Genomic DNA, 13,418 nt, shown 5'->3' on the forward strand with positions numbered 1-13,418 from the left:
ATTAAGATAGAGAAAAGATCCTATTATTTCTATTTTTCCCCATCAACCTGAGAATCTTTCACTATAATGATTATTTATTTCACTCAATATGCAGTTACCAAAAGAGTTGGGGTTCCCTGGGGTCTCAGTTGATAAAGAATCTGCCTGCAATATAGGAGACGTGGGTTCAATCCCTGGGTTGGGAAGATCCCCTGGAGAAGGAAATGGCAACACCCACCCCACCCCACCCCCCACCCCATATTCTTGCCTGAAAAATCCCATGGACAGAGGAGCCAGGCTGGGCTGCAATCCATGGTGTTGCCAAGAGTCAGACACAACTGAGCACAATGTTCCAAAAGAGTCAGACATGACTTAGCTGCTATACAACAGCAACAGCAACTTTGACTAACTTCCCTTGGCAGAGATTATACATAGCTCCTCTTAAGTCTAAGGAATAGACTTATGGGATATATAATAAAAATTATTCTGTTCAACCTAGTGGTTTTATAAGATATTCCAATCCACAGTCAAAAGCAGCTGCTCCTAAACTTTAGTGTGCTGTGAAATTTAGAAATGAAATCAATTCTGGTTCTGTAGATCTGAGCTAGGACACAGGATTCACATTCCTACCAAGAACCCTGAATGATTCAGATGCATGTAGTCTGTAGTTCACTGTGAGAAATATTTAAGTGATTATTTGCTTTCCATTGTAGCATTTTTTAAAGAATCATTTTAAAACACAAGTATATGAGTTTCATCACAAAAATGAACTTGTGCTTTTAAAATCTTGTATTTTAACCCCAGGATTAGGAAAACATTTCTTCTGAGACTTAGAAAAATAACAGTTACATAAATTTCATTTCAGTTTTAAAAATAATATCTGAATCAAAGAATACATAATATATTCTCTCAGTTGGGGATACTTTGTGTCTAAAGTAATAGTAATATTTTCGTGGATATTACTGTTTTTAGAGAATTCTATAAACGACTGCTGCTGCTGCTGCTAAGTCGCTTCAGTCGTGTCCGACTCTGTGCAACCCCAGAGACGGCAGCCCACCAGGCTCCCCTGTCCCTGGGATTCTCCAGGCAAGAACACTGGAGTGGGTTACCATTTCCTTCTCCAGTGTATGAAAATGAAAAGTGAAGGTAAAGTCTCTCAGTCGTGTCTGACTCCTAGCAACCCCATGGACTGCAGCCTACTAGGCTCCTCCATCCATGGGATTTTCCAGGCAAGAGTACTGGAGTGGGGTGCCATTGCCTTCTCCGCTATAAACGACTACTACTTAATTAAAAGTGTAGAACTTTGGTATTTGGTGCAGTGCTGACTAGTGGGTAGATTCTGTACATTTTCCATGTTTTGGCTTAACCTATGTCAGAGAATGCCGTCATAACTTGAGTGATAAAGAGGTGGTGTATAAATTCAGCACATTTCCAGCTGATGATTAAAATGGCAATTTGCTAAACTATTGCATATCTTAATCCTATGATTTCTAATGAGTTAAGTGGAGTAAATGTTTCTTTTTTGCGATAATAAAAAGAAGTGTTTTTTTTTCCCCCCCTGTGGAATTATAATGTAGATAATGGTGGAGGATTTCAGGTCAGTTTTGAAAATTGCAATGATTTATAGCAGTTTAGTCATCTTTAGGCCAAAGAGGACCAAACAAGTTAATACATCATTTGAGTTTTTTACTTTACTAGACAAAAGTTGAAAAAACACTATAATAAACTATAATGGAAAAGATATGAAAAATATATATGTATACATATTTATAACTGAATCACTTTGTTGTACACTGGAAACTAACACAACATTGTATATTAACTATACTTAATTTTTTAAAGTTGGAAAAAAAAAACTCCTTGGAGGAAACTTTTATTAGTAGATCACAGGAGATGAAAAAAAATTTGGATGATTTTCTCAGCTTAAACCAGGGTAGTTTAAAAATTGTCAGTGTAACTAAAAATTCTGCAATTCTTCTCTAGAATAATTTCCATTTCTCTAAGCTTCTTTAAAATGTGACGTTATATAATGTAAACAATAAGAATCTACTATATAGCATAGAGAACTATATTCAATATCTTATAACAACATATAATGGAAATGAATCTGAAAAAGAACATATATACGTTTACTGAATCACTTTGCTGAATACCTAAAACTAACACAACGTTGTCAGTGAACTATACTTAATTTTTTTTTTAAAAATGTGATGTCAGATAGAAACCTGCAATATCATATACATTCTATTGGAAATTGCGGAATGTTTCAGGTTGATGTTACTTGCCCTTTGTTTTTTTCTCTTTCTCTCAATTTTTAGAGTAAAGATGGTAAAAGTCCGCTGCACATGACCGCTGTCCATGGAAGGTTCACACGGTCGCAAACCCTCATTCAGAATGGTAAGAGAGGTTCTGCCACAGTGTCGTCACTGGAACAGTTTCTTGGTGTGACTTGAGTTTGGCTGTCAGTTATTTGAATATGAAATACAATGCTCTGTTAGTGTTTATTATGCTTGGATTTATACTATCCTTTGTGACCTTGGCTAAAAGCTCCTTATCAGACAGGTTATCACCACCCAGCTTAGAAATAAGGACATAGAACCATAAGCTTCATAGTCAATTCCTAGTCGAAGAACATGTGAGTTTTGAAATGGGAAATGATATATAGGCTTAAGATCCTGCATGTTTTACTCAGAAACTAGTAAAAATGAGTATCAGGCATTTTCTAGCAGCAAAGCTGAATTATTTTTAAATTTTCAAACCCACCGTAGTTTCATAAGTTGAAACTCATTAAGCTACTTGGGCAAAGGTAAGAAAAATGAGATGACTCAGCAGAAAAGCAGGTACATACATGATATAAAGGATGATAAAATCACAGGCTTGATAGAGACCTTGGAAAGTCACAGAATCTAGTAATATTCCAGACTTACAATAAAGATGTGCTTGAACCATTGGGTTGTCTCTGCAGCCAAAATACTAGGGAGGGTCACTTCGCATCATGGTTCATGTTACTATTAGAGGGTAATGGCCAGAATCTGGGAGTACACTGACCTTGCTAGCACAACTTCTGTTATCTTAGCTAATCTTGAAGACACTTGGGAAAGAAAAAAAAAGGTTTAGTTCAGATTTTTGCCGACATTTCACATAAATTCAGCAGTTCCTAAACTGTCTTTAGTTGACCCACATTTCTAGATCTCAAAACTCAGACATTAGTCAGTTTTTTAGACTTATCTTCCTGCCATCTATAAAAATATTGGATGACATACACTTGAAGCATTAGTGGTATTATCAGGAAGATCCCCTGGAGGAGGACACGACAACCAACTCCAGTATTCTTGCCTGGAGAATCCCCATGGACAAAGGAACCTGGTGGGCTACAGTCCACAGGGTCTTTAAGAGTCAGACATGACTGAAGTGACTGAGCATGTACAAGGTATGTCTTAGGCACTGAAGTCATTTGACACCATGCTGAGAAATTATGCTGAGGGAGCAAAATATCTGCAGCGAAGCACAGGAAATTTATAAGCACTTTAGTGAAACTGTAGAAGAAAAGCAATCCCAGCAAATTTCCAGTGAGCAAATGCAGGTAATTGGAAATTAACTGCACAGCACCTATTAGTTCTAGTTTGAAATATGTGGTATGCCTTTGACATTCACTTTACTGAAAAACCACTTTGTTTTTTCTCTCTCGAAATCAAGGGAGGTGGGGAGGGACCCTGGCATCTCTCCTTTGCACACTTTCCTCATCCCACTCTTGTAGAAGGAAATGGCGGGACACTTCAGTATTCTTGCCTGGGAAATCCCATGGACATAAGAGCCTGGCAGGCTACAGTCAGTCCATGGGGTCGAAAAAGAGTTGGACACGACTTAGCAACTTTAGCAACTAAACAGCAACGACTCAACCCACTGTATTTCTCAATTGTTTTTCAGAAACAGTGTCCACTGCCTTAAAAATAAACAAAACCAGGGAGCTATTTGGTATCCAATTTGAACATTTTAATGTGAATATAATCACTGGGCTTTAGCTTGATGGCATTACAAGACATTGTTCCCTGTTGAAGCAATTTCAAGCACTAGTGACCAGACCAGAGAAGGAGCAGCTTTTCACCTTGTAAGCACTGCATTCCTACAGGTCCATCTCTGTGGGCCAGATCTGTGTCATGCTAGTGTGCTTAAAGCAGTCTTGGGGGCTGCTGGCTGCTTTGATCTTTTCACAAACCATCCCTGTGAACTTAAATTTCCATGCACTCTCTACTAGAATTCTTGCTAGACCTTTGAATGGGAATGAGACCTGAAAAAGACTCTATGTCTTGTCCTCTGTGATCTAGGAGCTTGTCTCAGAGCCTATTCTTGGCTGGCCTGGCATCTTGCTTTGTGGGTTGAGTGGAGTCCAGGGTGCTAAAATACTGAAAATATAGTGGCTATAGTATGTAACTTATTATATATAATGATAATGGTTGAGTGTTCTTCACATTGTGCCAGGCACTTGACTAAGCACTCCACATAAATCCTTCCAACCACCCCCGTGAGAAAAAGGTGCTATTATTATCTCCATTGCAACTATGGAGAAACTGAGGCAGAGAGGTTGTCACTTCTGTTGGGATACCTGGCACATATGTTGGGGAACAGAGATTAGAACTCCGGAAGACTAACACTGGAGACTGAACTCTCAAACACTCACTTATAAATGTGTTATCTGGATGAACAATGACATGTTAAATTTTTTTAAAACCTTGAATTCTGTTTAAGAGTTGCTTGTATTTGGCATGGAGTCATCCCTGTAAAAGGACAATTTGGCATTCTCTCCTCTCAGCCAACAATTCTTTGCGTTCCTTACACATGTGAGAACTGTGAGTTCTTCCAGTTGACATTTTTTAAAACATGCCCTTAGGGACAAGAATAGGAAGCTCTTTTCTTTCTTCCTATTTGTTGGTTTCCTTTTGGGAAAAGTCCAGAGACTCACACCCCCAGGGCCTGGTGTCCATCCTCCAAAGTGGATCCCTACACGGCAGGACCCTGAATGCCCATCCCCCATGGGGACATCGCTTGGTCCTGAGCCCTGCTGAGGGACATGCTTGGTGTTTGTTTGGTTATATTGCTCTGATAATCTGGACTTTTTGCAGCATTTCTCTGCTTCTCTGACTGCTCTCTCGTCAGGGCTATTAGTTCTTTATAATACCTTGCCCCTGCCCCCAATCATTCAGTTTTGGTAAGGTGATAATTTTTAAGTCACGTTGTTTGTTATCTGACGCTTCGTTGTCAGAATTCAGTTTTGGTAAGGTGATCATTTTTAAGTCACGTTGTTTGTTATCTGAAGCTGTGTTGTCAGAACCAGAGAGGGAAAGAATTAAATGAAGACATAATCTAACATCAGAAGGCATTTGATCCAGCCATTTGCACAAGCAGCTGCCTTAGATGCTGCCCAGCAGGTTACAAAAATTCAAAATGATGCTTTTTTTTTTTCATAGAAGCTTTAAAAATAAATAGAGTTTGAAAAGGAAGAGCCAAGGGATAGGCTAGGATGATTCATTGTGAGATTTTTTATATTTGGGCTCATAGCCCTTCCAAGGCAACTTAATAAGATGACTATTCTTATTTGTGCAATGAAAAGCTAATTTCAGATGAATGCCTGGATAATGCTGCATAAATTGTCTCTTCCTATATGCTCTGCTTGTGTCTAAACTCACAAATGTTTATTTTCCTCACTAATTATCAATGCTGGATTACCAACATTTAATTTGCAACTTTCAAATAAAGAGTAAAGATATTTGAATTCCAAGCAACTGTTTAAGATTTTCAAATGAAAATGGAAAGCTTTGGGAGTGACCATAAAATAGAAATTAATTCATCTAGAGGTCCTAAACATATTTCTGAATAACAAATAGTCTATTTTCCTACTAAATTATGATTTTTCCAGAAGTATATTTTAAAGGAAAATTTAAGATAATTACCCATATTTTTTACAGTTTTAAATTAACTTATGAAATGATAGTGACAACAAAGAAACTTTATCAGCTCAAATCCCCTAGACCATCCTTTCCAGTATTTTTCACGCTTCTCTTTTCCTATCTTATTTTTGGAATATTTGAGGCTGATAAACATGGAGCCACTAACACTCAGAAGAATATGAGCAATGTAGTGTTTGTCCAAGACAAAGATTTCTTTGAGGTTCCGCTCTTCAATCAGCTCCGTGGGTGGACCTTTTAAGCTGACCACTGTGGGCAGCTCTCACATGGGTACCTGTATCCTGGATTACTCTGAGGTATCCATGGAGACCAAGTGGCTGCCTGTCCCCAAGGCATAAAAATGATCTAAATTGGATGCTTCTAAGTTTAAATTATTGCAAGCTATTTCTTGAGTCCCTAAAAGTTTGCAGTAGAGATCAAACCAGTCAATCCTAAAGGAAATCAATCCTGAATATTCATTGGAAGGACAGACGCTGAAGCTCCAATACTTTGTCTACCTGATTCAAAGAACTGACTCATTGGAAAAAGCCCTGATACTAGGAAAGATTGAAGGCAGGAGGAGAGGGGGACGACAGAGAATGAGATAGTTGGATGGCATCACCAACTCAATGGACATGGGTTTGAGCAAGCTCTAGGAGTTGATGATGGATAGGGAAGGCTGGAGTGCTGCAGTTCATGGGGTCGCAGAGAGTCTGACACGACTGAGTGACTGAACTGAAAAGTTAGCAGTAACTAATTTTGTTTTATTATCTTTCTTGATTGTAGCCCGCACAGGCTCCTTTGTCCATAAAATTCTCCAGGCAAGAAAACTGAAGTGGGTTTCCATTTCCTTCTCCAGTAAAATGAATACATGCTCACTATAAATAAAATTAAATTATTAAAGAGATCCCCATCAATGTGTCTCCTTTATCCCACCCAATAATTTCTATTGACAATTTGATGAAACGCCCAGATTTTTTACATGTATTTAAGAATGTACATATAAAGATATATAATTACTTTTATGGAAATGATAATAGTCTATATATTTGAGCAACTGGTTTTAAAATTAATACTTTGCTACTGAAACAAAGATATGAGGAAAGATCAGCATTTGTGTTCAAGCTGCCATTTATATTTCTCTGTCACAAAGTCAAAAAGGGATTACCATTTTGTAAACAGCTATTAAGTTGCAAAATCCAAATGTGTACATTTATTGGCACATGCTGAAGTCTTGGCTGTGGAGTGAAACATCTTAAATCCTGTGTAAACAGATGTACTAATTGGAGTTTTTTTAAACATTTTCCCCTTCTACAAAGGCCACACATATTTGAAATTATTTCACTGTTTAGGAGAGAATCTCATTCATTAACTCTGGTTTACCAACACACCTGGCTAGAAAGAATATTGTTTGTTGGAAATAAATCTTAGGGGGTTGGTGGTCATAGTAGGATTCATTAGAGTGAAGGGCTATGCAGCTATTATTGTGAAGATTTTATAATGGTCATATTATAAGAGATAGTGTTATGGCCTGGAAGTTAATGTTCTTTCCTTAGATCTGAAGACTTTCAATGGCTTCTTTTTGGTTCTCAAATATACTGCTAATGGGTGTACAAATGGGCACAGACTTTCTCAGAAGCAATTTCCCAGTGTCCATCAGGAGCGTTAAAAACACTCATACTTCCAATCCAGCAGTACTACTTCTGAAAACGCTGCTGGAGGAGATCATCTGAAATGTGGATAAAGTTGTGTATAATTATGTTCATTCCTGTGTTTTTCCTAGTTGCAAAATTGGGCATAGCCTAAATGCCTTGTAATTGGGGACTTTCTAAGTAAATTCTCTAAATTCTGATATCATGGAGATTTGCAGTTATTTTAGTGAAACAAATTAATGACATGGGAAGTGTTTGTGATGTAATATTAAGGGGGAGGTCAAGATACAAAACTCTTTGTATTTTATGATCTTAACCATGGGAAATGTCTTCACACACAAATGCACATACACACAAACAGGAAAGGAAAAATCCAGGTAATACTGATACCTCAAAATAATGTGAATTTATAGATGACTTCTGTTTTCTTTTTTGTATTTTACAGCATCTTCTAAATTTTCTACAATGAGAAAATTAGTTTCTCAGTAATATTATTTAAAGTAAATGTTTAATATCTTTTTAGATCTAAGCCATTTATATAATATTTACATTTCTCAGGATTTTGTATTTCTTATTCTGGAATGTATAAATGTATATGTGTAGTTTAGATACACAAACCAAACATTATAGTATTAGTATCTTAAAATGATATATTTTAGTTTTAAAACATCAGCTTAGTTTAGTTCAATATAATTGATAATGAGGTAGAGCTGAAGATTTGACCTACTCTAAAATACCTGATATCTAAAAGCATGAGCTGATAATTCAATAACTTAATTGCTTTCCATAATGATGCAGAGATTTGTTTATGAGCAGGATAGTCAGGAAATAAAATCTTAAACTAATTTATGTTTGGTGCCCCAGTATCTTAGGTGCTTTCTTTTATTAAAAGCAGAAATGCACATGGTCTTCCATAAGCACGAGTGCACACTGTATGTTTTCTCCTTGGTGTGCTCCCTGTCCTTTACTCCCTCCCCTTTTCCTTTAGCTTTCTTCAGGCTCTTCCTGTATGATTGGGACATAAATTTTATATACTGTAAAACCTCATCATTGTAAAGTGTGCAATTCAGTGGATTTCGGTATCTTCACGTGGCTTTACAATCATCGCCATTGTCTAATTCCAGAACATTTTTATCATCTGCCCCCAAGAACCTCATCCTATTTAGCAGTCACTCCCTATTCCTCCCTCTCCTTAATTCCTCCTTATTCCTTGATTTTCAGAGGCTCTTAAAATACTTGAAAGTTTACTCAATTATCAGTAATGCATATAGCAAATATTTTCACGTGTGTCGGTTTCTGTATTGCTAGGATGTGGGGAAAACTTTTAAAACCACAATGCAAAATCTAAATACAATAAAAGAAATTATAAAACAAGATTTTTCAGGGTAAAACACCAAAGACAAAGAAAATCTAGGACAAAAATATTTGTAACAAGCCTGGCGTGCTGCGATTCATGGGGTCGCAAAGAGTCGGACACAACTGAGCAACTGAACTGAACTGAGTGGAATTACTGCTAAGTGGGTAATCTCCCAACCCTTTTAAGAACCTTTAAAAATTAAGGAATAAAAAGATCATATACACACACAGACACTCTTAGAAAAATGGGCGAAAGTCATGAACGAATGGTTCATAGAAAAAGATAAACAAATGATCCTTTAATATATGAAAAGATTCTTGACTTCCTTAACAAGAGAAATGTAAATAAAGACTGAGTGAGTGAGTGAGTGAAGTCACTCAGTCGTGTCCAACTCTTTGTGACCCCATGGACTGTAGCCTACTAGTCTCCTCCTTCCATGGGATTCTCCAGGCAAGAGTACTGGAGTGGGTTGCCATTTCCTTCTCCAGGGGATCTTCCCAACCCAGGGATCGAACCCAGGTCTCCTGCATTCCAGGTAGACGCTTTAACCTGTGAGAAACCAGTTTTCACTCATTACATGGAATATATTCAAAAGCTTGGCAAGAGTGAAGAAAAAGAAACTCTTACACATTGCTCACATGAGTGCAAAGTTGTACAGCACCTAGAGAAGGATATGTGGCAAAATCTAATAAAACCTATACTCATTTCTTTGATCTAGAAATCCCCTTTCTAATAATTTATTCTGAAGATACACTCAAGAAATACAAAACAATATTTGCATAAAGGTATTCACTGCAGCATTCCTGATAATAGCAAAATTATTTTTACTACCTAAATGTTCATCTACACCAGACTGGTTTACTTAACTAATACATCTATGCAATGATAAACAAGTCTTACAAAAATGAGGAAGATATCCAAAGAAGTGATCTCTAGGAGTGAATTCCAGGGTATATTGTTAAGTGGCAGGGGTGGGGAAGGCATGGCATAAAAGAATCTGTTTATTTTTTACAAAGAGAAACACAGAAAGCATAAACGAAAACTAGTGAAAATGATTAATTACTATAGGATGTGGTTGAGGGTGAAGTGGAAGGTATAGAAATGAGGCTTTTTGAAAGTATAGACTTTTGAAACACATGTTTTATGTAAATAAAGTTAAATCAAAGCCAGTAAAATATTTGAAGGCAAAATCAAATGAGTGCTAAGTCACTTCAGTTGTGTCCAACTCTGTGATACTATGAACTTTAGCCTGCCCAACATCTTTGTCCATGGGATTCTCCAGGCAAGAATACTGGAGTGGATCGCCATGCCCTTCTCCAGGGGATCTTCCTGACCCAGGGATTGAACCCACATTTCTTATGTCTCCTGCATAGGCAAACAGTTTCTTTACCACTTGTGCCACCTGGGAACCCCACAATCAAATGAGACTGTGTATCAAATTGATAATATAAGCACACAGAATAAAGAATTCAGATGACTTTTGAACAGAGTGCTCCCTGTTTATGCTGAAATCATTGTGGGAAACTTTGTTGGGAAAGTGGATATTTGCACAGTTTGGAAGTATCACCCACAAATTCTTTGCTAATTATAAAAAGGGAAAAGACATTTTGCAGTGGAGAGTGCGAGCAAGCATCACCTTAGCCAAGCAACCAAGCCTCTTTCTTTAAATTGTGGTAAAATACATTTAACATTAAATTTACCATTTAAACTATTTTTAAGCATATGGTACTGTGGCATTAAGTACATTCACATAGTTGTGCAGCCATAACCACTATCCATTTGCAGAACTGTTTCATCTTCCCAAACTGATGGTCTGTACCCATTGTAAGTAATCAACATATGTATCATCCAGTAACGGACTAGCTTGATCTTATGTGTGTGCTGTGAAGATGGGATGGGAAGTGCATTTCAACTTTGGGATATTCTTGCCAAAATATTTAGCCTAAATCTAATAATGAGGAAATAATCATACAATTCCAGAATGCACTATATCGTATACGACTCCTGGCTTAGTCTCCAAAAATATCAATAACTTGAGAGATACCTACATACATACATAAAAGGCAGAAAGATTGTTCCAGATGATAAGAATCTAGAGACATGACAACTAAATGTTGTCAGACTCTTTGAATCCTGGATTAAAAAAAAAACAATTATAAAGCACATTTTCAGGGACAATTGGAACAAAATTATGGTATCTGTTAAATTTCTTGGATATGATAGGGTATGATGGTATTGTGGTTATACGGGAGACTGTCTTTGTTCTTAGAGGTGAAATCCATGATGTCTAACTTATTTCTAAGTGGTTATTCAAATAAATTAATAGACTAATTGTATTTCATTTATTATATATCTTTTCACATATATGAAAAGGGGAGAGAAAGAAAGAGACATAGTAAAATAAGATTTTGGGGAAAAGGAGGCAATATACAATAAAATAAAATGGAACTGCTATATTATTAAAAGAACTATAGGTAATATGATAGTTTTGATAAATATGGATACTTTTAACTTATAGTTTTATGCTTTTACTTATTTTACTCATCATATTTTAAACTAGATAATCAAACTACATAAATCTTTTCTTGAACTTGATTCCTTTGGTTCTTATGCTGTAACATAAGGTTTACATAGGTCTTTAATTCGGCCAGTAAAATTAAAATTGAATATGTCTTCAGAGATACATTTTGTGGAATTTGATTACGTTGTTTATTTAGAGAGGGAACCTAGTTGTAAGATTTTAGATTCTTAAATAAGACAATGTGGAAAGGTTTTTTAAAAGCATTTCTAATAGACTTCCTTCCATGCAGATTTAATAATACTACAACTTCAGATGGTGACTTGTTCCCTTAAAAAGCATTCTTGTTCTCGAGAGCAGAGATGCACAGAATAGAAATGAAATCAACATTTGGTCAATGTGAGTATATTATCTGAGTCAACATGAATCCTTACATTATTCTGTATTAAAATGTCTCTTTCAGGAGGTGAAATTGACTGTGTGGATAAGGATGGTAACACTCCTCTTCATGTGGCTGCAAGATACGGTCATGAGCTTTTGATTAACACCTTAATAACCAGTGGAGCTGACACAGCCAAGTAGGTTACAGCAAAAATACAGTGGATTAATTGCCGTATGTGGGAGTACTGCCAAAGGGGTTCTGCCATGCTGTAGATAGATCCTATTTGTCCAAGTTAAGGTAGATCTGCAACATTATGCTAAACACAAATTAAATTTGAACTAAATTAAGTGATTTTTAATGACAGTTGCAAGGAAGAACCAATTTTATTTTTCAGCTATATCACAAAGAGGTCTATTTCAGTGGTTTTAATTAAGGGAACTTGAACGTTATTCCTAAATCTCTTTTAATATTCTTCTGTTTTTTCCAATGTACACTGTTAGTTAAGCAGGAAAAATAAAACATGATTGGGCAAACTCAGATTTTATTCAGAGTACCATTTTGCATATGTTAATAACCCATATTTAATGATATGGTTATACTGTGCAATTGAGTAAATCTGTCACATAGGGAAGAGGGACCTGACTTAATTTTGTACTTCAGTTCAACAAGAATATGTGAAGCATCTATATGAATCCATTGCAATGTTGGGTGCTGTGGGAAGTTTCAGATATACGTTACCTGGTTGGTACCTTCCAGGAGCTCATAATTTTGTTGGAGGCCCAAAATCCACTTAAGATGAAGAACCATGCAAGATCGTATTTAGCAAAGTTCAAAATGAAACAGAACTTTAATGGCAAAATATTTGGTGTAGACAATATATGCCATAGGGTATAGACAGGAAGGAGAGAGCTCAAAGGTGGCCACAGTTTTTAAGGACAAGGTGATTTTTAGGTAGACTTTGAAGGATGGGAATTATGTGAATAGAGCAGAGAGTGGCAGACTTCCCAAGCAGGAAGGAAAGCAGGAGCAGATACAGCTCCCGTGGGGAGGGTGGCCTAGTGGGGTGGAAGTTGGCCTGGTGGGGTGGAGGGTGTGTGATGGTGCCATGCTCTGCCAAAAGCTGCATTATATCATGGTGGGAGACCCAGCCTTTAGTGGGCACTAGCTGGGCTCCAGTTCAAGCTGCCTTATTTGTGAGCTGTGTGACCTTGAGCTTGTTGCTCAACCTGTCTGCACACTGACTTCCTCATTTGGCAAATGGGAGTAATAATAGTATCTACCATAGGTTTGTTATGAGGATTAAAGGACTTAATTACTAGTAAAGCTCTCCGGTATGTGTTAAGATCTGTGTGTGAGTTATCTAAATACATTTGCTAAGGTATTCAACAAGATAATCCAACTTAATAGCTCTTTGAACAGTGCCTGGCTTATAGTAAGCTATCAGTAAATGCTAACTATTAATTATTATATTATTAACTAATTAATTTATTATAAGTTATTATTAATTATTGCCTCATAATATCTAGCATGTTAGGGGAGTGGAAAGAGATGAGGTGAAAAGGCAGGACAAACCACATTTCAGAGGACC

The 13,418-nt window shown here is 36.8% G+C and overlaps 1 protein-coding gene across 2 annotated transcripts in view; it reads left to right on the forward strand.

Annotated features, from left to right (window-relative positions):
- Positions 1-13,418, forward strand: part of ANKRD44 (ankyrin repeat domain 44) — a 310,656-nt gene that overhangs the window by 207,612 nt on the left and 89,626 nt on the right. For both annotated transcript variants that reach the window (XM_040228877.1, XM_040228878.1), the window contains exons 9-10: positions 2,298-2,376; positions 11,912-12,026. In XM_040228877.1, coding sequence (XP_040084811.1) covers positions 2,298-2,376; positions 11,912-12,026 — 194 coding nt within the window. The remainder of the gene's footprint in view (positions 1-2,297; positions 2,377-11,911; positions 12,027-13,418) is intronic.

This window comes from Oryx dammah, unplaced genomic scaffold (genome assembly GCF_014754425.2).
Source record: "Oryx dammah isolate SB20612 unplaced genomic scaffold, SCBI_Odam_1.1 HiC_scaffold_27, whole genome shotgun sequence".
In the NCBI taxonomy this organism is placed as follows: domain Eukaryota; kingdom Metazoa; phylum Chordata; class Mammalia; order Artiodactyla; family Bovidae; genus Oryx; species Oryx dammah.